At 57.3% G+C, this 24979-nt stretch overlaps 2 protein-coding genes across 2 annotated transcripts in view; both read right to left on the bottom strand.

Annotated features, from left to right (window-relative positions):
• Positions 1-24979, bottom strand: part of LOC144740651 (uncharacterized) — a 61032-nt gene that overhangs the window by 5003 nt on the left and 31050 nt on the right. Inside the window, 11 exon segments of the mRNA XM_078623447.1 lie at positions 2093-2171; positions 2880-3135; positions 3355-4009; positions 9368-9641; positions 12714-12833; positions 13469-13650; positions 14685-14926; positions 18592-18750; positions 19768-20086; positions 22908-23030; positions 23072-23385. Coding sequence (XP_078479573.1) covers positions 2093-2171; positions 2880-3135; positions 3355-4009; positions 9368-9641; positions 12714-12833; positions 13469-13650; positions 14685-14926; positions 18592-18750; positions 19768-20086; positions 22908-23030; positions 23072-23385 — 2723 coding nt within the window.
• LOC144740652 (uncharacterized) lies at positions 9710-12710 on the bottom strand. The gene is made up of 3 exons (XM_078623448.1): positions 12575-12710; positions 11888-12128; positions 9710-10678 (listed from the first exon to the last, which is right to left on the bottom strand). Exons 1-3 carry the CDS (start codon positions 12706-12708, stop codon positions 9794-9796), a joined length of 1260 nt encoding a protein of 419 aa, XP_078479574.1. The 5' UTR covers positions 12709-12710; the 3' UTR covers positions 9710-9793.

The raw sequence follows: 24979 nt of genomic DNA, 5'->3' as shown, positions 1-24979 counted from the left end.
GTTGGGGGCTGGTCAACTCTACGGTTCCGTGACAGTGGTGGTGAAAGTGGTGGTGGTGATGGTGTTGATGGTCATGGTAGTGTAATAATCCTTCTTGAGACGGCTTCGGAATCAGTCCTTTTGTTTCCACTCCACAATACACTTTGCTCACTCACTCTCCGTTGCTGGCCGACAACGGAGAGAGGACAAACTTCGCACTGAGTCCCCACCGCGCACGTGGCACCCAGAGCCCCCGTCCGCGCGTGAACCTGCTCTTGTCAGTTTCCAGTCTGCTCTCGATCGTTCTCTCTCTCTCTCTCTTAATCCCTTCGTCAGGTGGTCCCCCCCAGCCAATCGTCCATGGACAGCTTCGACCATTCTCGATGGTTCCCTGTCAATCCTGGGACCACGCCCCTCATCCGGCTCCCCATTAGCTGGGGCCCCGAATGGCCAGGCCAATCACTCCTGATGACATGCCGTGATCACGCCTGGGCCATGCTCCCTATCTCAACCCTTATTGGCTACAAGCAGGACCGGCAAACCAATCCCCACGTGAACCCTCTATGGCTGTTATTACATCAGTGATGGTATTGATAGTGGTGGTGATGATGATGATGAAGTGATGATGTTGATGGTGGTGATGGTATTGTTGACGGTGGCGATTATGCTGATGATGGTAGTGATGATATTGATAGCGGTGGTGATGGTGTTGATGGTCATGGTAGTGATAGTGGTGGTGATGGTGTTGATGGCCATGGTAGTGATGATATTGATAGTGGAGGTGATGATGATGGTGAAGTGATGTTGTTGACGGTGGTGATGATGCTGATGATGGTAGTGATGATATTGATAGCGGTGGTGATGGTCATGGTAGTGATGATATTGATAGCGGTGGTGATGGTCATGGTAGTGATGATATTGATAGCGGTGGTGATGGTCATGGTAGTGATGATATTGATAGTGGTGGTGATGGTCATGGTAGTGATGATATTGATAGTGGTGGTGATGGTCATGGTAGTGATGATATTGATAGCGGTGGTGATGGTCATGGTAGTGATGATATTGATAGCGGTGGTGATGGTCATGGTAGTGATGATATTGATAGTGGTGGTGATGGTCATGGTAGTGATGATATTGATAGCGGTGGTGATGGTCATGGTAGTGATGATATTGATAGCGGTGGTGATGTTCATGGTAGTGATGATATTGATAGTGGTGGTGATGGTCATGGTAGTGATGATATTGATAGTGGTGGTGATGTTCATGGTAGTGATGATATTGATAGTGGTGGTGATGTTCATGGTAGTGATGATATTGATAGTGGTGGTGATGTTCATGGTAGTGATGATATTGATAGTGGTGGTGATGTTCATGGTAGTGATGATATTGATAGTGGTGGTGATGTTCATGGTAGTGATGATATTGATAGTGGTGGTGATGTTCATGGTAGTGATGATATTGATAGTGGTGGTGATGGTCATGGTAGTGATGATATTGATAGTGGTGGTGATGGTCATGGTAGTGATGATATTGATAGCGGTGGTGATGGTCATGGTAGTGATGATATTGATAGTGGTGGTGATGGTCATGGTAGTGATGATATTGATAGCGGTGGTGATGGTCATGGTAGTGATGATATTGATAGCGGTGGTGATGGTCATGGTAGTGATGATATTGATAGTGGTGGTGATGGTCATGGTAGTGATGATATTGATAGCGGTGGTGATGGTCATGGTAGTGATGATATTGATAGCGGTGGTGATGGTCATGGTAGTGATGATATTGATAGCGGTGGTGATGGTCATGGTAGTGATGATATTGATAGTGGTGGTGATGGTCATGGTAGTGATGATATTGATAGCGGTGGTGATGGTCATGGTAGTGATGATATTGATAGCGGTGGTGATGGTCATGGTAGTGATGATATTGATAGTGGTGGTAGTGATGATGTTGTTAACAGTGGTGATGACAACTGTGGCCACAGAAGTGACGATGTTGATGGAGATGATCGTGTAGGCGACGGTCGTGATGATAATGTTGACGATGGTGTTGGAGGCGATGTTGATGGTGACGACGACGACTTTGACGTTGATGACGGCGCGCCGTCTCTCACCGGGTCGCGGGCGTCGGCGCCGTCCGGAGCCGGGGAGATGGCTCGTGTCCCCGTGTCTCCAAGCGCGTCCTCCACAGAGCTGAGACACCACAGAGACACGGAGATTGGTGTCTCCCTGCCTCTCCATCTCGCCCTGTCCCCACCCTCCATTCCGTCTCTGTCCCCCTGCCTCCTGTATCTCCCCGTGTGTCTCCCCGTGTGTCTCCCCGTGTGTCTCCCCGTGTGTCTCCCCGTGTGTCTCCCCGTGTGTCTCCCCGTGTGTCTCCCCGTGTGTCTCCCCGTGTGTCTCCCCCCGTGTCTCCCCCCGTGTCTCCCCCCGTGTCTCCCCCCCGTGTCTCCCCCCCGTGTCTCCCCCCCGTGTCTCCCTCCGTGTCTCCTCCCGTGTCTCCCCCCGCGTCTCCAAGCGCGTCCTCCACAGAGCTGAGACACCACAGACACGGAGATTGGTGTCTCCCTGCCTCTCCATCTCCCCGTGTCCCCACCCTCCCTTCCCCGTCTCTGTCCTCCTGCCTCTCCCCGTGTGTCTCCCCGTGTGTCTCCCCCGTGTCTCCTCCATGTCTCCCCCCGTGTCCCCCCCCGTGTCCCCCCCCGTGTCCCCCCCCGTGTCCCCCCCCGTGTCTCTCCCGTGTCTCCCCCGTGTCTCCCCCCGTGTCTCTCCCGTGTCTCCCCCGTGTCTCCCCCCGCATCTCCCCCCGTCTCTCCATTTCCACGACTCCCCGTCTCTCCCCCCCCCCACTCCCATCACCCCCCTCTCCTTCCCATAACCGCCCCCCCCCCCGCGCCTCACCTGCGCCTCCTGCCCTTCGACCCCGGGCCGTTCCTCTTGTCTGCCCGCGCGTTGCCCGCGGGGCTGGCCCGCTGGTGCCGCCCCCCCCCTCCTCCTCCTCCGCCCGCGTAGCCCTGGCCCTGGCCGGCGCCGTTGCCGACCGGACGACGGTTCTGGCGGTCGAGGGGCCGCTGGCTCGAGAAGCTACGCTTGGCCGAGGCCGACGACGACCCCGGAGCGCCGTCCTTGCGGCCACCCCCGCCGGACTCCGCCAGATCTGCTCGGGGGGTGGGGGGGGGGGGGAGCGAGGAGGGGGGGCGCGCAGGCAGCAAGGTTGATCACGAGCAGTTCAGGAATCACTCGAGACCGGCCGCGGCCTGCCGATCGAGTGCGTGGATCGTTGAGCGGGTCCGCAGGCAAAGGGCGCTCGCTCGCCGACAGCACTTTGCCGAAAGGCTTCGCCGGGGGAAACTCTGCCGGCTTCGCGTCCACTCACCGTCGGCCGCCGCCCCGTCCGGCGCCGGCGCGGGCGCCAGGGCCAGGGCGGCCTGCAGCGCCTCGTCGCGCTCGTCGCGCTCCCGGCGGTCGTTGAAGTCGCTGCTCTCCGAGGCCGTCTCCCACTCCTCGTTGGCCTGGTCCGACGAGTTCTGATTGGACAGGTCCGGCGACTTGCTCCCCGACGCCACGCCGGCGCCGTTCGCTCCGGAGGCGGCGGCCACCGCCGAGTTGAGCTGCGCCGGCAAGTCGCACGAAACCGCGGCCGCGTTGTTGTTGTTGTCGTTGCCGCCGCCGCAGCCGCCGCAGTCGTCGTCGTCGTTGCCGGCGCCCGCCGGCGTCGGTGAAGGTAGCGGCGACAGGGTCTCCACCGAGCCGGCGCTGCCCGAAGCCGCCGCCGCCGCCGCGGCCACCGCCGCCGCCGCCGCGGCTTCGCGCTCCTGCTTGAGGCGCCGGAAACGCGGCGGTTTGTCCTGGCGGGGCGGCCGCGCCGGGCGCTGGCGCCGAGGCGGTCGCTCCGCCCGGCAGCGCTCGTTGAAGCAGGGCCGCCCGGCGCCGTCCGCAGCCGGCGGCCCCCCCCCCCGCCGCCGCCGGCGAAGACGCTGACAGCGGGCAGCAGCAGCAGCCGTCTGGGCCGGCGGGGCAATCGGCGCAATCTGCCGTAGGGAGCAAGGGGGGGGAGGGGGGTGGGGTGGCGGTGAGGTACCGGGGGATCGAACCCACGGTCTGGGGAAGGGCACCGGCTGTTGGGGGTTACGTACATCGTACCACCACCCCCCCAACCACACCCTCCCCCGCTTTCCCCGCTGGCACACAAGCAGCCTCGCGCGACCTGCGGCGTTGGCACGGGGTGGGGGGCCAAGCAGGGCCAGGGCAATCGATACGTTCACCCCCCGGCGTGCGACGCCGTGGGTTTAGTTGAGCCGAATGATGATCTTAGATCCCCCCCCCCCTACACACCCAACACCCCCCCCCCCCCGCCCAATCACCAATAAGCACATGAATAAAAAAATTAACCCGTAAAAACAACGTTTTTCACTATAAATCCTTTATATGCGTGGCGGCTAGAGTCCTCTCGTCCTCTGGCTTGAGATGGCTGCCACCTATGGGTCAGATGATTGCCTGCCACCATTAAGCAATTGGTAATTAAATATCAAAAAAAAATCCTAAAAAGTGTAACATTTTGGAAAAAAATTTTCACGAAAATCAATTGTCACGCACAACGAGTCTGTGTGCAAAATGTCAGCTCGATTGGATCACGGGAAGTGGGTTAAAAAACGACCGAAAGATTTGCACGGTCGTAAGCGCGCAAGCAAGCAAGCAAACTTCATGTAAAGGATTTAAAAAAAACACCCCGTCACGTTAACTTTGCTTGCGCATTCGTTTTGGGGGGGTGGGTAAAAGTCCCGTTGCTCAGGGAAGGAATTAACGGAGGCAGATCTGAGACAACCCGCTTCTCTCCAAGAGCAACGGGGAGGAGGGGTGGGAGGTGGTGTTTGTTTGTTGCTTCCATGCAGGGGGAGGGAGGGTTCCCCACTCCCCTCTCTCCCAGACGACGCCTCCAACCTTCAGCGTCCCTCTCGCAGCGCGACGGGAGACTGGGATATCCGCGGCCGAGTGCTTTGTAGCTCATCGTCCGACCCCTCCGGCACACGCTGGGTAAGCCAAGAGGCTCTTCCACTTCTTGGTTCTTTCGGTGAAGTCACGTAGAAGGGAAATAATAAAATAATAAAAAATAAAACATAATAAAATACAATTCTCACGACGTTTCGGCCACAACGCAAGCAGCCGTCCTCGGGTGAAGAACAGGTCTGTCGAGAAGACAGCGTCTGAATGAGCACCACCAGGCTTGGCAGCGTATATTTATTCCTTTGTCAAGGCGCTCTTCCCCCTCCAACCCAGCTTAAATATACGCTGCCAAGCTTGGTGGTGTTCATTCAGACGCTGTCTTTCCGACAGACCTGTTCTTCACCTGAGGACGGCTGCTTGCGTTGTGGCCGAAACGTCGTGAGAATTGTATTTTATTATGTTTTATATTTTTATTATTTTATTATTTCCCTTCTACGTGACTTTACCGAAAGAACCAAGAAGATGAATCCCTGCAGTCACGAAAGAAGCTTTAAATCGAAATGTAGGCTCTTCTCCCCGTCTGTCTATCCTGGCTAATCGGTCTCAATCACATAGTTTTTTTGTTTATATATATATGTGTGTTAACAGGTCCCTGCGGGGTGGGCTGGTAGGAACGAACAAATGAATGGCTATAATAAAATGAAATGGCGGGGGTACGATACGAAGGGAGAGTTTGAGGCCTAGTTCTAGGCTTTAGGCCTAGCTGTAGGCTTTAGGCCGCTGTGAGTTAATTTTTTATTTAAATTTTTAAATTAAAAACTATCTCAGGGAATTATAAGGGAATGTTATACTTGTTTAGCCAGGAAAGCCTCACTGAGTCTAAAGGTTGTTGTAGGGTCCTGCCAAGTGTTTGCAGTAGGGGGCGATGTTGCTACACCTAATCGGACATCGGACGGACGATATAATCTATTGTAGGCTGGTTCACTTCGTTCCTACCAGTAATATTATAATATACATCAAGGTCTCAGAGTATGTGGGGTGGTTGGGATCCATGTAAAGCGTGAATTTACGTAAGTTGGGGTTCGCCCATAAGAATGTATATACACACACACACACACGACTATATACTACTACATTACTGCTATATACTACTAAATCACTACTATATACTCCACTATATTACTATATATAACTTTACGAGTGTAGATGTAAAAAGTAAGTGTATATAAAATGTACACAAGTACTGTCAATGATTCACTGATCGTCTGTCTCCATATATATAAAAGGCAAAGTTGTGATTATGTGTGTCTGTTCAAAATGTTTAGCGTACTTCCCGACATGCAACAAACTTCATATTTGCCATGTGGGTACTTATAAAAATACACTTGTGTTTTTTTTTTGGGGGGGGGGGAGCTCAATAATGCATCGATTTTTTGCACGGCAAGTGAGCTGTGACGTCACATCTGTCACGTGACCCGCGCATGTGGAAGCGTAACGCGTTGTAGTGTAGCGGTTAGCGCTACGCCGTGCTGCGAACCCGGCGACCCGAGTTCGATTCCCGCTCACGGCCACCACCTCAGCCTCAAACGAGTAACTGGTCTGCTGTGTGAACATCGCTACTGGGGGTACAAAGGCGGTGAATGCAAGTCCCGGGCGAAGCCGGGTAGTAAAGCTCATATGTTATAAATGCGAAAGATGCGAGCGCTTTGGTGAGACCTGTTTCTCGCGCGTGGGGGGGGCGATGCGGGTTACACGCCGTCACCGAAGAGCGTGGTCGGATGAACCTCCGGCCAACGACAAGACGGGATTGAACCCACGACCTCCTGTATACCAGGCGAGGTAGTTAACATCTCCTAGCCACATGCAAACTCCAAATATACAGCAGGCATTGTCAGGGTCGAACCCACAACCTCCTTTATACCAGGCGAGGTAGTTAACATCTCCTAGCCCCATGCAAACTCCAAATATACAGCAGGCATTGTCAGGATCAGGATCGAACCCACGACCTCCTTTATACCAGGCGAGGTAGCTAACATCTCCTAGCCACATGCAAACTCCAAATATACTGCAGGCATTGTCAGGGTTGGGATCGAACCCACAACCTCCTGTATACCAGGCGAGGTAGTTAACATCTCCTAGCCACATGTAAACTCCAAATATACAGCAGGAATTGTCAGGGTCAGGATCGAACCCACAACCTCCTGTATACCAGGCGAGGTAGCTAACATCTCCTAGCCACATGCAAACTCCAAATATACATCAAACGTCAGGGTCAGGATCAAACCCACAACCTCCTGTATACCAGGCGAGGTAGTCACCAACATCTCAAAGCCACCTGCGGTATTGACCGGGAGGGGGGGGGGGGGCTACTGCCCCCCTCCTTCCTGGATTGTGACCGCGCCAACCTCTGCCGAGTGCCCTGAACAAAATTCGTCGGCTCCAATTGCAACGGTTTCTTACGCTCAGAATACAGGCAAAGCATGGTGCGCGTGACAATGGTTTTATTTTGTACGCAAATGGCTGCGAGAGAGACCGCACAAATGGGACAGTGACAGATGTTTGATGGGATACAAGGGGACGGGGGGGGGGCAACGTCAAGGTACAAAGCTACGAGCATTCCTGGCAGCGATTTCAGCCGCACCACCTCTACATAACAAAAGGCTCAGTCAACCATTCTACACAACAAAGACTCATTTCCTGGCAGCGATTTCAGCCGCACCACCTCTACATAACAAAAGGCTGAGTCAACCATTCTACACAACAAAGACTCAGTTCCTGGCAGTGATTTCAGCCGCATCATCTCTACATAACAAAAAGGCTCAGTCAACCATTCTACACAACAAAGACTCATTTCCTGGCAGCGATTTCAGCCGCATCATCTCTACATAACAAAAAGCTCAGTCAGCCATTCTACACAACAAAGACTCATTTCCTGGCAGTGATTTCAACTGCATCATCTCTACATAACAAAAGGCTCAGTCAGCCATTCTACACAACAAAGACTCATTTCCTGGCAGTGATTTCAACCGCATCATCTCTACATAACAAAAACGCTCAGTCACTTTCACACGCACCTTTACATCATCCGCACCGAGTTTACACAACAAAGGCTCATTCCTAACAGCGTGCTTCAGCCGCACCGAACCTCACAAAAATAATATCCAGGGCCTACCTTGGCTCCTCCCACCCTCAACCAGTATATATACAAGGACTGTTTCCTTGGAATCTCTCTCACTTGAAACAGCTGTCGTGCTGTGACGGTTCCACCTGAAGACGGAAGCTTGTGTTGCCTCCGAAATGTCGTGATTTTTATTTTATTTTTTATTTTACTTTTATTAATTTTAATTTTTTACCTACGTGATTTTACCGGAAAAAACCTAAGAATATACAAGGACTCTTTTCTTGGAATTTCTCTTTACTTGATACAGCTATCGTGCTGTGACGGTTCCACCTGAAGACGGAAGTTTGTGTTGCCTCCGAAACGTCGCGATTTTTATTTTATTTTTATTTTACTTTTATTAATTTTAATTTTTTACCTACGTGGCTTTACCGAAAAAAACCTAAAAATATGGACGAGGCGGTCGACTTCTCCGACCGGACTACGGATTGTGAATGGCGATGATTTTGCGGCGGAGGAGAGGTGGGGGGTTGTTTTTTTTAATTATAAATCACGGCCTAGAATCCAATAGCGGCACCAGCAGCCACGGCCAATACTGCCGCCGTCATCACAAGCACCACAATGAGCCTTCTTCTTGGTTCTTTCGGTAAAGTCACGTAGAATGGAAAACAAAAAAAACAATAAAATAAAACATTATTAAATCATTCTCACGACGTTTCGGCCACAACCTGTTCTACCACCTGATGACGGTTGCTTGCGTTGTGGCCGAAACGTCGTGAGAATTATTTTATTATGTTTTATTTTATTATTTTTATTGTTTTCCATTCTAGGTGATGACTTTACCGAAAGAACCAAGAAGATGAATCCCTGCAGTCACAAAAGCTTAAAATCACAATCAGCCTATTAACAGACTGTTGGTGCAAGTGCTGCTGGCAAGTAGCGCCTATGAAAGATGGCACGGTGGAGCACGATAGGGTGGGTGGCCAGCACCACGCCCGGCCGCCTTTGTCTCCCCAGTAGCGATGTTTACTACACACCGCACCAGGTACTCATTTGAGGCCGAGTCAACCTAGGGGAGGGCCCAGGACCGGTTCAGATAATCGTCACCGGTGTTGGACGTGAGCGGGAATCGAACACTACCACAATCACCGCCATCACCACTACCAACATCATCATCACTCGCACCACCGCAACAATCACCACCCTCAAAAGCCATCACCATCATCACACTACCGGCATCACTACCATCACCACCACCACCGCTTAAGCACTCACAACACAAGACCCGTTCGTCTCTGCGGGTCTTGCGGTCCCCTCCACGTCTCACCGTGCTGGTGCTGCCGCTGCTGCTGCTGCTGCTGGTGCAGCTGCTGGTGCCGTGCCGACAGCACCATGCTGGCGCGCGCCACGCCCCGCGACAGCGCCCCACCTCGGCCCCGGCGACTCGGCTCCCCCCTCGGCGCAAACGGCCGGTCCTGCTTCTCTTCGCCTGCGGCCGGCGCTGGCGACGATGCCGACGATGCCGCCGCCGCAGCCGGCGCCACGGCGACCCTCGCCGCTCCAAACCCCGCCGCCTGCTGCTGCTGCTGCTGCGGCTGCGGCTGCTGGTCTAGCCCGAGCAACCGAGCTGGCACCAACAGCTGCTGCTGCTGCCCGCGGTTGACGCCGCCGCTGCCGTTGTTGTTGGTGGTGCCGGATGCCTCTCGCTTGCCGGTGCCGCCGCAACCGTCCAGCGCGTCGCTCTCGGCGTCGCTCACCGACGCCCGCTGCTGGCGCCGCCGCTTTGCCAGTTCCACGCCGGAGCCACCGCCGGCGCCACCGCCGGCATCGGAATTCTCGCTGTCGTCCTCCGCGCCCCACTGCCCGCCGCTGGCGCCGCCGTAGCGGAAGCGTGGGTCGCGGTAAACTGGGAATTCGCGGTGGTGCCCGGCGCCGGTTCTGCCCCGCGTCGCCGGTGAGCAACCGGGACCGGCGCCGCCGCACGTCCCACGCGACGCCGCCGCGAGCGAGCCGACGGCGCCGCCCCCTCTCGACACCCTCGTGCCGACGCCGCCGCCGGGGTTGGCGGCGAGCCCGCCACCGCCGACGCCGGCGGAGGTCGCCCCGCCGCGGCCGCGGAAGGCGCGCTGCTCAAAGGCCGGGTCGCGACGGCGCAGAGGCCTCGATGGCAACACCCCGCCGCCGCCGTCCTTGCCGCCGTCGGGCGGGGGGAGCGAGCGGTCGGGACGCGCGTCCCTCCCGCCCGCCCCCCCCCTGGCACCCGGCTCCTTGCCATCCGTGCCGGCGTCGCCGCCCGCCGCCTTGCCGTCGGAGAAGCCGGCCGATTTGTCGTCGCGGTCGGCCGTCTTGAGGTCCTTGAGCACCGGCTTCTTGATGGGGCCGGTGCGCCGAGGAGGCTGCTGCTGCTGCTGCTGGTGCTGCTGCTGCTGCTGTTGGAGCGGAGCCGAGTTGCTGACGGCGCTGCCGACCGCGGCGGCGGTGACCCCGCCGGAACCCGGCTTGGGCCCCCAGCGGGTCTCCAGCTTGCCGTCCTTCCAGTGCGGCGGCTTCGCAAATTCGCCGGCGCCGCCAGAGGCCGTGCTGCTGCCGCTGGTGCTGCCGGCGCTTGGCGGAGTGGCGGCCTTGGCGCTGGCCTTGCCTGCGGGAGGCGGGGGAGGATGAGAGGGGGGGGGGGCAGTGAGGTCACCCTGCTGCTGCTGCTGCTCTATATAAGAACGGGAGACACAGCAGAGCCCCTCACCATTCTGGCGAATTGCCCGATGATGCTGGATGCAATTACCAGCGAAACGTCGTGCTACTCAAATTGTAAATTGTTGTGGTTTCACACTTCAACACACCGGGGTGGGGCTAAAGCGGTGAACTATTTGTCTTTTGTCAACGTGACACTTTTTTACTGATTGGCCGTGTCGGGTGGTGGAGGGTTACGACACATTTATAAAGAACGCGACGATCTAAACCCAAAAACGTTGATTATGAATAATATTGGTCGCGAAAGCCTTACGTGTTAAACCGTGAGGTTGTTGCGGGAGGTGGCGGTGGGTGGATTATAGGCAGCACCGTCGTCATTAACCAGCAGGTACCAGCGCCAGCTTCATCAACACAAGCACCACCATCCACGCAACTAGAGCTGGCAGCACCGGCTACTCAATTGCAAAACCCACCGCCACCACAATCACCACGACACTTTCACTGCAACTAAAACCTCGCAACACCATCCCTTGAACGGCAATACTTTTCATTCATTTGTCAATTCATTTTCGATTTTGCTTGGTAACAGGGTTTCCAATTGCTTGGTAGTGGCTCCACATGGAAATTTGGTCCTCGTATATAATGAACGTACGGTCAGGTTTCGGAGTACGCGAGGGCACGGTTACACGCTTTGTGCAACTCGTACTTTCGTTCGCAACGCACGGAAGCCAAGCCGAGGAAGTCACGCAGCCCGCCACGTACACTGACACCCCCCCCCGCCGCATACCCTGAGACCTTGCTGTACAGCGTTGTGGGATACTATTAGCGTGAATGACACGCTATTGTTATAATACCACAAACACCGCAGTGGCCACTTCAATAACCACCACCATCATCACGACCAAAAGACAAAGAACCCCCATACAGCCCATTAACAGACTGTAGGGGCAAGTGCTGTTAGCGAGCAGTACCTATGAAGGCCGGCATGGCACACGAGCGGGTGAGTGGCCAACACCACGCCCGGCCGCCTTTGGCGCGATGTTCGCTACACACCGCACCAGATACTCATTTGAGGCCGGGTCGACCTAGGGGATCGCCAGAGGACCGGTTCAGACAGCCCTCGGCAACGGCAACCACTTCCCACCGGCGCGCCACTCACCCTCTCCCCTCTGCCGGGTGTCTCCCCGCGCCGCCAATCCGCCCACCACGGCTCCGGCTCCGGGTTCTCTCTCCCTCTCGTCGCCACGCGATGCCGAAACGCCTCCACCGCCGCCGCCACCGCCGCCGCCACCGCCGCCGCCAGCTTCCTTCCTGGTGCCGGACAATTCTCCGCCGATCCTCCGCGGCAGTGGGGAGCGAGGCGAGTCGTCGGGAGACGCGAGCTCGGCGTGCCGGTACAGCTGCGGGCAGAAGAGGCGGTGGGGGTGGGTGGGTGGGCGGGAGGGGAGGGCGGGAGCGGTAACGACCAAGGCACACAATGGCCGCGCCGGAGTTAATTCCGGTGAAGGAGTTGGCGGGGGGAGGAACGCGACGGCGATGGGGGGGGGGGCGGTAGTGCGCCGGTTAGCGCGCTGCCCTACGGAACCCGGTGACCCGAGTTCACGGCCAACACCCGTGACGATTTCCCGCACCTCCGATTGGCACGACGTTCTTACCCCGTACCCCTGACTGGACATCTGTGAGAAAGAGCTTCATAGCTCATCGGATTCCTCCTGCGAGCATAAATCACCATGCTGATTCTGTGCGTGCGTACCAAACGCGGCACGTGCTTGGAACCGATCCCCCGTTTAATCGTCAGCCGGTGCGGCTCGCCGCGAATGGTCGAGGGTGTGCGCAGTCACGCTACCTTCTCGTAGTGCGGCAAGTGGTGCTGCTGCTGCTGCTGTTGCTGCTGTTGTTGCTGCTGCTGGAACATCTGCTTGTCCCGGTAAGACCGCGGGGCCGATCGAATGCCGCCACCGCCGCCGCCGCCACCGTCATCAAACAGGTCGCGGTACATCGCCGGGACGTGGTGGTGCGGGGATACTTCGTCCGTGTCGAAAAGGTGGTGCTGCTGGTGCTGCTGGTGCTGCTGCTCGGAGCGCGAGCCCAGCACGAGGTCACGCCTGCGCCGAAAACAAACGCGCCGCACAAACGCGACGATGCGTTAAACGCACGCACGTACGCATTCGTCGCAATGTACACGCTCGGATGACACCGGCTAGATCCCCCCCCCGCCCTCAACCTCCCACGACCCGTTCGCGCGGCGCCGTGGGAGGTAGGCCCTTCATCCAGCAGTGAATCGGCGCGTTGCTGTAAACCATTATCGTACGACATTCGATAAAAAAATGAACCCGTAAAAACAAAGTTTTTCACTATAAATCCTTTATATGCGTGGCATCGGTTTTATTTTATTATTCATTTCTGTTTTTCTTGAGTAAGAGTTTCATTTTTATCACATTGGGTATTTAAAATTAAATATGAAATTTTTTTTTTCCAAAAAAGTGGAACATTTTGGAAATTGTTTTTCACGAAAATAAATTGTCACGCACAACGAGTCTGTGTGCAAAATGTCAGCTCGATTGGATCACGGGAAGTGGGTTAAAAAACGACCGAAAGATTTGCACGGTCGTAAGCGCGCAAGCAAGCAAGCGAGTGAACTTAATATAAAGGATTTTTTAAAAAGTTTTGCTCGCTGGCGGGCCGCAAGTTTCTTTACAAAGAATCCGCCGCGCACTGTCGTAGCCTCTTAACCCTTTGCCGGTACATCTTCAAGGTCGGGAGATGTACCGAGGCTCCCACAAGGCCATGCGGCGGCAGGGGGCGTTCGTGTCGCGCCGTGTCGGCGCCGGATATCGGTCGAGTGCCGGCGGTCGTGCCGCTACGCTTCTCTGTGGTGAGGAACGACGTCTTTAAACGCAGCGGCGCTGCTGTGACTACGGCCTCCAAAAACGGCGTACGCGAATCGTACACGTTGTGGGTTTGCTCTCCAAGACACCGGGTGTGCTGTACAAGTAAACGAATTGGCCACGTTCTAGTTTTCGATTTAAAGCTTTCGTGACTGCAGGGATTCATCTTCTTGGTTCTTTCGGTAAAGTCACGTAGAAGGGAAATAATAAAATAATAAAATTTAAACATAATAAAATAATTCTCACGACGTTTCGGCCACAACGCAAGCAGCCGTCCTCAGGTGAAGCGTCTGAAATTCAGACGCTGTCTTTCCGACAGACCTGTTTCTCCACCTGAGGACGGCTGCTTGCGTTGTGGCCGAAACGTCGTGAGAATTGTATTTTATTACGTTTTTAATTTTATTATTTTATTATTTCCCTTCTACGCGACTTTACCGAAAGAACCAAGAAGATTACCACGTTCTGTTTACCTTACTAATTGGCCATGTCGGGTGGTGGCAGGTTTAACGACACAGCATTGACATTTACGCCATCTAACCCAACAAAACATTGGTCGCGAGAGAGCCTACGCGTAGAACTACTACCAACGCCTCTCGAAACAACAATTAACGGCCGAGCCGCTCGCGCGAGTTCCGAGATTCAACGGCGAACGGAACACCCCAAAACCGCCCTGCAATTTGCGTTCGTCTCACAACGGGGAAGGGTTCGTCGGCTGTTGGAGCCAACGCTGCGAGCGGTGAGTAGCAGCAGCAGCGCCTGAGGGGGGGGCAGCGGGTGGCCAGCGCCACCACGCTCGGCAAACCCTGCCGACCCCTGACACCCGTGCCCCTGCCGTACGTCCGTGCTAATTTGTTTTATTTTACTTTTGTTAATTAAAATTCTTAACCTACGTGACTTTACCGAAAAAACCTAACGGTATGAATCCTTGCAGTCACGAAAGCTTCAAATCTAGAACGTGCTAAGGAGTTTTTGCGGCTGATCGGATTCCTCCTGCAGTAATAATTAGCGATGCCGAGTCCGGTTGCGCCCTGCGGGACGACCCGTAACCGCGGACGACTCTCCCGTTACCGAGAGTCTTGCAGGAAGCGGGGAGGCTGCTGCTGCTGCTGCTGCTGATGATGCTGCTGCTGCTGCTGGTGCTGCTGCTGCGGTGGCGGCGAGGTGGGGGTGACGGCGCCAGCTGCGGCGGAGGAAGGGGAGACGCGGCGCGTCGGCTCCGACGGTGCCGCCGAACCCCAGACGGCGCGGGGGGGGGGGTGGCGGGTCCGCGGGGGGCGTCGCTCGCTCCCGCAGCAGGAGTCCCGCCGGCGCTAGCGGGGACGGACGGGGGAGATGGGCGCAGGCTAACGGTCACACGGCGAGTCGCGGCGGCGCCGGCCGACGATGGGCCGGGGGCGCCGGGCGGGTGAATGCACGGCAAGGTGGCACAATTGGTGGGTATTCTTAGGTTTTGTCGGTAAAGTCACGTAGGTAAAAAAAATTAAGTTAATAAAATTTTAATAAAATAAAAATCACGACGTTTCAGAGGCAACACAAGCTTCCGTCTTCAGGTGGAACCGTCACAGCACGATTGCTGTATCAAGTAAATGTCGTGATTTTGCTTTTATTTTATTTTTATTTTATTAATTTAAATTTAAATTTTTTACCTACGTGACTTTACCGGAAAAAACCTAAGAATATGAATCCTTGCAGTCACGAAAAAGCTTCAAATCTGGAAACAATTGGTGGGGTTGAGGGGAGGGGAGGCAACGTTTGGGTGGATCTGGCGGTCAGCGCCGCCGTTGGCGGAGGTGGGCGAGGGTGGCGCTGCAGCTGCTCGTGCATTAGGTGGGTGATGGTGGTGACGGTGGTGATGGTGGTGATGGTGGCATTGATGCTGGTGCATTAGGTGGGGTGATGGTGGTGATGGTGGTGATGGTGGCATTGATGCTGGTGCATTAGGTGGGGTGATGGTGGTGATGGTGGTGATGGTGGCATTGATGCTGGTGCATTAGGTGGGTGATGGTGGTGATGGTGGTGATGGTGGCATTGATGCTGGTGCATTAGGTGGGTGATGGTGGTGATGGTGGTGATGGTGGCATTGATGCTGGTGCATTAGGTGGGTGATGGTGGTGATGGTGGTGATGGTGGCATTGATGCTGGTGCATTAGGTGGGTGATGGTGGTGATGGTGGTGATGGTGGCATTGATGCTGGTGCATTAGGTGGGGTGATGGTGGTGATGGTGGTGATGGTGGCATTGATGCTGGTGCATTAGGTGGGGTGATGGTGGTGATGATGGTGGCATTGATGCTGGTGCATTAGGTGGGTGATGGTGGTGATGGTGGTGATGGTGGCATTGATGCTGGTGCATTAGGTGGGTGATGGTGGTGATGGTGGTGATGGTGGCATTGATGCTGGTGCATTAGGTGGGGTGATGGTGGTGATGGTGGTGATGGTGGCATTGATGCTGGTGCATTAGGTGGGGTGATGGTGGTGATGATGGTGGCATTGATGCTGGTGCATTAGGTGGGTGATGGTGGTGATGGTGGTGATGGTGGCATTGATGCTGGTGCATTAGGTGGGTGATGGTGGTGATGGTGGTGATGGTGGCATTGATGCTGGTGCATTAGGTGGGGTGATGGTGGTGATGGTGGTGATGGTGGCATTGATGCTGGTGCATTAGGTGGGTGATGGTGGTGATTGATGGTGATGATGGTGGTGATGGGTGGCATTGATGCTGGTGCATTAGGTGGGTGATGTTTGGTGATGGTGGTGATGGTGGTGATGGCGGCATTGTCGCTGGTGCATTAGGTGGGGTGATGGTGATGATGGTGGCATTGATGCTGGTGCATTAGGTGGGTGATGGTGGTGATGGTGGTGATGGTGGTGATGGTGGTGATGGTGGTGATGGTGGCATTGATGCTGGTGCATTAGGTGGGGTGATGGTGGTGATGGTGGTGGTGATGATGGCATTGCTGCTGGTGCATTAGGTGGGTGATGGTGGTGATGGTGGTGATGGTGGTGATGGTGGCATTGATGCTGGTGCATTAGGTGGGGTGATGGTGGTGATGGTGGTGGCATTGATGCTGGTGCATTAGGTGGGGTGATGGTGGTGATGGTGGTGGCATTGATGCTGGTGCATTAGGTGGGGTGATGGTGGTGATGGTGGTGATGGCGGCATTGCTGCTGGGGCATTAGGTGGGTGATGGTGGTGATGGTGGTGATGGTGGTGGTGGTGGTGATGATGGTGGTGGTGATGGTGGTGGCATTGCTGCTGGTGCATTAGGTGGGGTGATGGTGATGGTGGTGGCATTGATACTGGTGCATTAGGTGGGGTGATGGTGGTGATGGTGGTGATGGTGGTATTGCTGCTGGTGCATTAGGTGGGGTGGTGTACATATGAATGATGAACTTGTTTTGCACCATACGTATCCGACCGTGCTAGGAGGAGATGGTGATGCTGCTGCTGCTGGTGGATTAGATGGGTGATATTCTGCGGGTCTTTCGGTAAAGTCGCGTACGTAGGTTCAAAGCGCGGAGGTGGCTATGTTCATGTGAAAATAACAAACAAAAAATACAAAAATAATACAAAATTCTAAAAATAATAAAAAATTATAAAAATAATAACAAATTATAAAAATAAAAAAACGACGACGTTTCGATCGCAACACAAGCGTTCGTCATCAGGAAGAAAAAAAAAAAGAGGGGGAAAGCTGCCGAAGCAGACTGTTTTTAAAGGTTTAGCCTTCTTGTCTCGAAGTCTGTTAAAAGATCTAATAGTTCTGTGTAAACCGTCCCCGTAGAGGCGGTTAAACCTTGACTTACAGCTTTCGTGACTGCAGGAATTCACATTCTGCGGGTCTTTCGGTAAAGCCGCGTACGTAGGTTCAAAGCAGCGGAGGTGGCTATGTTCATGTGAAAATAACAAACAAAATGGGTGATGGTGGTGGTGCTGGTGCTGCTGGTGCTGCTGCTGGTACTGCTGCTGGTACTGCTGCTGGTACTGCTGCTGGTACTGCTGCTGGTGGTACTGCTGCTGGTACTGCTGGTGGTACTGCTGGTGGTACTGCTGCTGGTGGTGCTGCTGCTGCTGGCACTGCTGCTGGTACTGCTGCTGGTACTGCTGGTGGTACTGCTGGTGGTACTGCTGCTGGTACTGCTGCTGGTACTGCTGCTGGTGGTACTGCTGCTGGTACTGCTGGTGGTACTGCTGGTGGTACTGCTGCTGGTGGTGCTGCTGCTGCTGGTACTGCTGCTGGTACTGCTGCTGGTACTGCTGGTGGTACTGCTGGTGGTACTGCTGGTGGTACTGCTGGTGGTACTGCTGCTGGTGGTGCTGCTGCTGCTGGCACTGCTGCTGGTGCTGCTGCTGGTACTGCTGGTGGTACTGCTGGTGGTACTGCTGGTGGTACTGCTGCTGGTGGTGCTGCTGCTGCTGGCACTGCTGCTGGTGCTGCTGCTGGCACTGCTGCTGGTACTGCTGCTGGTACTGCTGCTGGTACTGCTGGTGGTACTGCTGCTGGTACTGCTGCTGGTGGTACTGCTGGTGGTACTGCTGGTGGTACTGCTGCTGCTGGCACTGCTGCTGGTGCTGCTGCTGGTGCTGCTGCTGGTACTGCTGCTGGTACTGCTGCTGGTACTGCTGCTGGTGGTGCTGCTGCTGGTGCTGCTGCTGGTACTGCTGCTGGTACTGCTGCTGGTACTGCTGGTGGTACTGCTGCTGGTGCTGCTGCTGGTGGTACTGCTGCTGGTACTGCTGCTGGTGGTGCTGCTGCTGCTGGCACTGCTGCTGGTGCTGCTGCTGGTGCTGCTGCTGGTACTGCTGCTGGTACTGCTGCTGGTGGTACTGCTGCTGGTGCTGCTGCTGGTACTGCTGCTGGTGCTGCTGCTGGTGGTACTGCTGCTGGTGCTGCTGCTGGTGCTGCTGCTGGTACTGCTGCTGGTACTGCTGGTGGTACTACCGCTGCTGGATGACAGAGGAGCGAGCGAACTCACCCCCGTGACCTTGAGAGAGCGGCTGTGCGTTGGTGGACGTGACGCCGCCGCCGCCGCCGCCGCCGCCGCCACCGTGCTGGAGATAAGACTCCAGCGCAGAGGCAGGAGCGCCGTCCGGGTGTTCCCGACGCAGGGCTTGCTTCGGCGCCAGCAGGCCGGCTGCGGTAGAGGCGGGGGGGAGAGAGAGGGAGGGGACGAGCGGATCCCGTTGAGTACGAAAGGAGCGAAGGCGCTGCCCTGAAATTGCCAGCAGCACACCCGGCCGCCTCCAGACGCACGCACGGACACGCACGCACGGACACGCACGCACGGACACGCACGCACGGACACGCACGCACGGACACGCACGCACGGACACGCACAGACGGACACACGGGCACACGGGCACAGACGGACACACGGGCACACACGGACACGCACGCACGGACACGCACGCACGGACACGCACGGACACGCACGGACACAGACGCACGGACACGCACGCACGGACACGCACGCACGGACACGCACGCACGGACACAGACGCACGGACACGCACGCACGGACACGCACGCACGGACACGCACGCACGGACACGCACAGACGGACACGCACACACGGACACGCACGGACACGCACACACGGACACGCACACACGGACACGCACACACGGACACGCACACACGAACGAGCGAGCGAGACTTGACTCTTCTTGGTTCTTTCGGTAAAGTCATCACGTAGCAGGGAAATAATAAAATAATAATAAAACAATAAAATACAATTCTCACGACGTTTCAGCCACAACGCAAGCAGCCGTCCTCAGGTGAAGAACAGGTCTGTCGGAAAGACAACGTCTGAATGAAACACCACCAGGCTTGGCAGCGTATATTTAAGCTGGGTTGGAGGGGGAAGAGCGCCTTGACAAAGGAATACATATACGCTGCCAAGCCTGGTGGTGTTCATTCAGACGCTGTCTTTCCGACAGACCTGTTCTTCACCTGAGGACGGCTGCTTGCGTTGTGGCCGAAACGTCGTGATAATTATTTCATTATGTTTTATTTTTATTATTTTATTATTTCCCTTCTACGTGATGACTTTACCGAAAGAACCAAGAAGATGAATCCCTGCAGCCACGAAAGCTTTCAATCGAACTTTAACCCTTGACTGGTGAGTTTGCGCCGCGTCGCCTAGCGCCACCTGAAGGATGATGCATCCCTGCGGCCGCCTGCGTGGACGAGGAGCCGTGCCTCCCCCCCGCCTGCATCATCCGCGGGTCCATGTAGGTGGGCATCATCATCCAGCGCGGGTCGTAGCTGATGGAGAGCGATGGCAACGGAGGCCCGGGCACCATCCCGCCCTGGTACTGAGTCCGTTGCTGCTGCTGCTGCTGCTGTTGCTGCTGCTGCTGCGGTGGCGGAGTCAGCCCCGAGTGCGACAGCTGCTGCTGCTGTTGCTGCTGCGGTTGCTGCTGATGCTGGTGCTGATGCTGCTGCCAGTGGTGCTTCAACATCTGCTCCTGTGGTTGGGCAGAGAGATGTGTCAGGACGTTAGTGCTCTCGCCGTGTGTGCGTGTGTGTGTGCATAGCGCGTGGCCTCAACGTGCACCTGGCCTGGCACAGGCGGCGTGCTGACGTCACCGCCAGCGAGTGGCGAATGGATTCCCACTCACGACCACGAACACCAACAACGCCGATTATCTCAACAGGTCCTGGGCCTCCCCTAGGTCGATTCGGCCTCGAACGAGTGCAGTGTGTGTAAACATCGCCAACAGAGAAAGCCGAGCGTGGTTGCTGGCCACCCAACCCTCGTGTGCCGAGCCGGCCTACATAGGTGCTGCTCGCAAACAGCACTTGCCCCAAGTCTGTTAATAGGCTATACGGGGGATCTTTGTCTTCGTGCACACGAGCGCACCGCCAGAGTGCACCTGGCCTGGCGCAAGTGCCGTGGTGACGTCACCGCCGCTCAGTGGCGAATGGCGGCTGCTGTTGTTGCTGCTGTGTATACGAGAGTGTCACACCGACGACTTGTTTATTTTCCGTTTGAGGCCACAGCCGCACGGAGAGACGTGCGCGTCACTCGCGAACAGTGGGCGCGGCGCAAGCACCGCACGCCGAATTACCAGCACTGCCCTCCCTCCTCACCACCACACCGCCAACCCACGCCCACCCACCAAACCCACTCACCCACACCCGCCAACCAACCAAAACCCACCCACCAAACCCACTCACCCACACCCGCCTACCAAACCCACACCCACTCACCAAACCCACCCATACCCGCCCACCAACCCAAACCCACCCACCAAACCCACACCCACTCACCAAACCCACCCACACCCGCCCAACAACCCAAACCCACCCACACCCACCCACCAACCCAAACCCACCCACCAAGCCCACACCCACTCACTAAACCCACCCACACCCGCCCACCAACACAAACCCACCCACACCCGCCCACCAAACCCACACCCACCCACCAAACCAACCCACACCCGCCCACAAACCCAAACCCACCCACACCCACCCACCAACCCAAACCCACCCACCAAGCCCACACCCACTCACTAAACCCACCCACACCCGCCCACCAACACAAACCCACCCACACCCGCCCACCAAACCAACACCCACCCACCAAACCCACCCACACCCGCCCACCAAACCCACACCCATCCACCAAACCCACCACACCCGCCCACCAACCCAAACCCACCCACACCCGCCCACCAACCCAAACCCACCCACCAAACCCACTCACCCACACCCGCCTACCAAACCCACACCCACTCACCAAACCCACCCATACCCGCCCACCAACCCAAACCCACCCACACCCGCCCACCAACCCAAACCCACCCACCAAACCCACCCACCCACACCCGCCCACAAACCCAAACCCACCCACACCCACCCACCAACCCAAACCCACCCACCAAGCCCACACCCACTCACTAAACCCACCCACACCCGCCCACCAACACAAACCCACCCACACCCGCCCACCAAACCCACACCCACCCACCAAACCCACCCACACCCGCCCACCAACCCAAACCCACCCACCAAACCCACCCACCCACACCCGCCCACCAACCCAAACCCACCCACCAAACCCACACCCACTCACCAAACCCACCCACACCCGCCCACCAACCCAAACCCACCCACCAAACCCACCCACACCCGCCCACCAACCCAAACCCACCCACCAAGCCCACACCCACTCACTAAACCCACCCACACCCGCCCACCAAACCCACCCACCAAACCCACACCCACTCACCAAACCCACCCACACCCGCCCACCAACCCAAACCCACCCACACCCACTCACCAACCCAAACCCACCCACCAAGCCCACACCCACTCACTAAACCCACCCACACCCGCCCACCAAACCCACACCCACCCACCAAACCCACCCACACCCGCCCACCAACCCAAACCCACCCACCAAACCCACCCACCCACACCCGCCCACAAACCCAAACCCACCCACACCCGCCCACCAACCCAAACCCACCCACACCCGCCCACCAAACCCACACCCACCCACCAAACCCGCCCACACCCGCCCACCAACCCAAACCCACCCACCAAACCCACCCACCCATACCCGCCCACAAACCCAAACCCACCCACACCCGCCCACCAACCCAAACCCACCCACACCCGCCCACCAAACCAAACCCACCCACACCCGCCCACCAAACCCACACCCACCCACCAAACCCACCCACACCCGCCCACCAAACCCACACCCACCCACCAAACCCACCCACACCCGCCCACCAACCCAAACCCACCCACACCCGCCCACAAACCCAAACCCACCCACACCCGCCCACCAAACCCACACCCACCCACCAAACCCACCCACCCACACCCGCCCACCAACCCAAACCCACCCATCCGCCCACACCCATCCACCGACCCACACCCACCCAAACCCACCCACACCCGCCCACCAAACCCACACCCACCCACCAAACCCACCCACACTCCGACCCACACCCACCCACACTCGCCCGACCCACAACCATCCACACCCACCCACACCCGCCCACTGACCCACAAAACACTCCCGCCCACCCCGCCCACCGAACCACACTCGCCCAGCCAACCCATACCCATCAACCGACCCAAACCCACCCACCGCGCACGCCCCCCCCCTCCCCATCCACCCACCAACCCACCCACCCGTCAGCCCACCCACCCGCCCGTCAGCCCACCCACCCACCCATCCACCCACCAACCCACCCACCTATCCACCCACCAACCCACCCGCCCGTCAGCCCACCCACCGTGCACACCCCTCCCCACCCACCCACCCACCTGCTGCTGCTGGCGCTGGAATCTCGGTGGCAGCGTCTTCTGGAAGTGGCGGGAGTAGGCGTGCGCTGGCGCCGCTTGCTGTGCCACCATCGCCCCCGCCCGCTCCCTCGGCGGCCCCCCCCATGCCGCCCTCCCCCCCCCACCGATTCCCCCGCCCCCCTCTCCTCGTCCGCGGGCGGCGGTGGCGGCGGCGGCGGCAAGGCTGGCGCCAACGCCGCTGCCGTCAGCGCAGCGACAGAGGCTGGCGCCCCCGGCGCTGTCGGCTTCTGAGGTGGCGGTGTCGGAGTCGGGGTTGGTGGCGGTTGTGCGGAAGCTGCTGCTGCTGCGTTTTTGACGGAGCTCATGCTGCTGCTGCTGCTATTGCTGCTGCTGCTGTTGTTGCCGATGTTGGCGGTGGCGCTAGCGGAGAGGGAGGTGGAGACGGGGAGGGACACGCGGCCCGCGCCCTCTTTCCAGCCCGCCGGCGCCAGAGGGGGATCTGTGAAGGCACAGGCGCGCAACCCGCGCGGTGGCAGAGAGCGAGCGGGTTGAGTGAGCGAGCGGGTAGATGAGCGAGTGGGTGGGAGAGTTTGTGAGCGGGTGAGTGAGTGAGTGAGCAGGTAGGTGAGGGAGGGGGTGGGTGAGTTTGTGAGCGAGTGAGAGTGAGAGAGCGAGCGGGTAGGTGAGGGAGGGGGTGGGTGAGTTTGTGAGCGAGTGAGCGAGTGAGCGGGTAGGTGAGGGAGGGGGTGGGTGAGTTTGTGAGCAAGTGAGCGAGTGAGAGAGTGAGCGGGTAGGTGAGGGAGGGGGTGGGTGAGTTTGTGAGCGAGTGAGTGAGAGAGCGAGCAGGTAGGTGAGGGAGGGGGTGGGTGAGTTTGTGAGCGAGTGAGTGAGAGAGTGAGCAGGTAGGTGAGGGAGGGGGTGGGTGAGTTTGTGAGTGAGTGAGTGAGAGAGCGAGCAGGTAGGTGAGGGAGGGGGTGGGTGAGTTTGTGAGTGAGCGAGTGAGAGAGTGAGCAGGTAGGTGAGGGAGGGGGTGGGTGAGTTTGTGAGCGAGTGAGCGAGTGAGAGAGTGAGAGGGTAGGTGAGGGAGGGGGTGGGTGAGTTTGTGAGTGAGTGAGTGAGAGAGCGAGCAGGTAGGTGAGGGAGGGGGTGGGTGAGTTTGTGAGTGAGCGAGTGAGAGAGTGAGCAGGTAGGTGAGGGAGGGGGTGGGTGAGTTTGTGAGCGAGTGAGCGAGTGAGAGAGTGAGCGGGTAGGTGAGGGAGGGGGTGGGTGAGTTTGTGAGCGAGTGAGCGAGTGAGAGAGTGAGAGGGTAGGTGAGGGAGGGGGTGGGTGAGTTTGTGAGCGAGTGAGAGAGTGAGCGGGTAGGTGAGGGAGGGGGTGGGTGAGTTTGTGAGCGAGCGAGTGAGTGAGAGAGTGAGCGGGTAGGTGAGGGAGGGGGTGGGTGAGTTTGTGAGCGAGTGAGCGAGTGAGAGAGTGAGCGGGTAGGTGAGGGAGGGGGTGGGTGAGTTTGTGAGCGGGTGAGTGAGTGAGAGAGTGAGCGGGTAGGTGAGGGAGGGGGTGGGTGAGTTTGTGAGCGAGTGAGCGAGTGAGAGAGTGAGCGGGTAGGTGAGGGAGGGGGTGGGTGAGTTTGTGAGCGAGTGAGCGAGTGAGAGAGTGAGAGGGTAGGTGAGGGAGGGGGTGGGTGAGTTTGTGAGCGAGTGAGCGAGTGAGAGAGTGAGCGGGTAGGTGAGGGAGGGGGTGGGTGAGTTTGTGAGCGAGCGAGTGAGTGAGAGAGTGAGCGGGTAGGTGAGGGAGGGGGTGGGTGAGTTTGTGAGCGAGTGAGAGAGTGAGCGGGTAGGTGAGGGAGGGGGTGGGTGAGTTTGTGAGCGAGTGAGAGAGTGAGAGAGTGAGCGGGTAGGTGAGGGAGGGGGTGGGTGAGTTTGTGAGCGAGTGAGAGAGTGAGCGGGTAGGTGAGGGAGGGGGTGGGTGAGTTTGTGAGCGAGCGAGTGAGTGAGAGAGTGAGCGGGTAGGTGAGGGAGGGGGTGGGTGAGTTTGTGAGCGAGTGAGCGAGTGAGCGGGTAGGTGAGGGAGGGGGTGGGTGAGTTTGTGAGCGGGTG

The sequence above is a fragment of the Lampetra planeri genome, unplaced genomic scaffold (genome assembly GCF_965212315.1).
Source record: "Lampetra planeri unplaced genomic scaffold, kcLamPlan1.2.h2 scaffold_255, whole genome shotgun sequence".
In the NCBI taxonomy this organism is placed as follows: domain Eukaryota; kingdom Metazoa; phylum Chordata; class Hyperoartia; order Petromyzontiformes; family Petromyzontidae; genus Lampetra; species Lampetra planeri.
Note: the sequence above shows the minus strand (reverse complement) of the source record. Positions and strands in the feature narration are given on the sequence as shown.

Excerpts from the sequence above, each read along its gene's own strand:
- LOC144740652 (XM_078623448.1), bottom strand. The coding sequence starts at position 12,708 with ATGACGGTGGCGGCGGCGGCGGTGGCGGCATTCGATCGGCCCCGCGGT. Across the intron at positions 12,129-12,574 it reads ACTTGCCGCACTACGAGAAG|CTGTACCGGCACGCCGAGCT; the intron begins GTAGCGTGACTG and ends TTCTGCCCGCAG. Across the intron at positions 10,679-11,887 it reads CACCCGGCAGAGGGGAGAGG|GCAAGGCCAGCGCCAAGGCC; the intron begins GTGAGTGGCGCG and ends CGCCTCCCGCAG.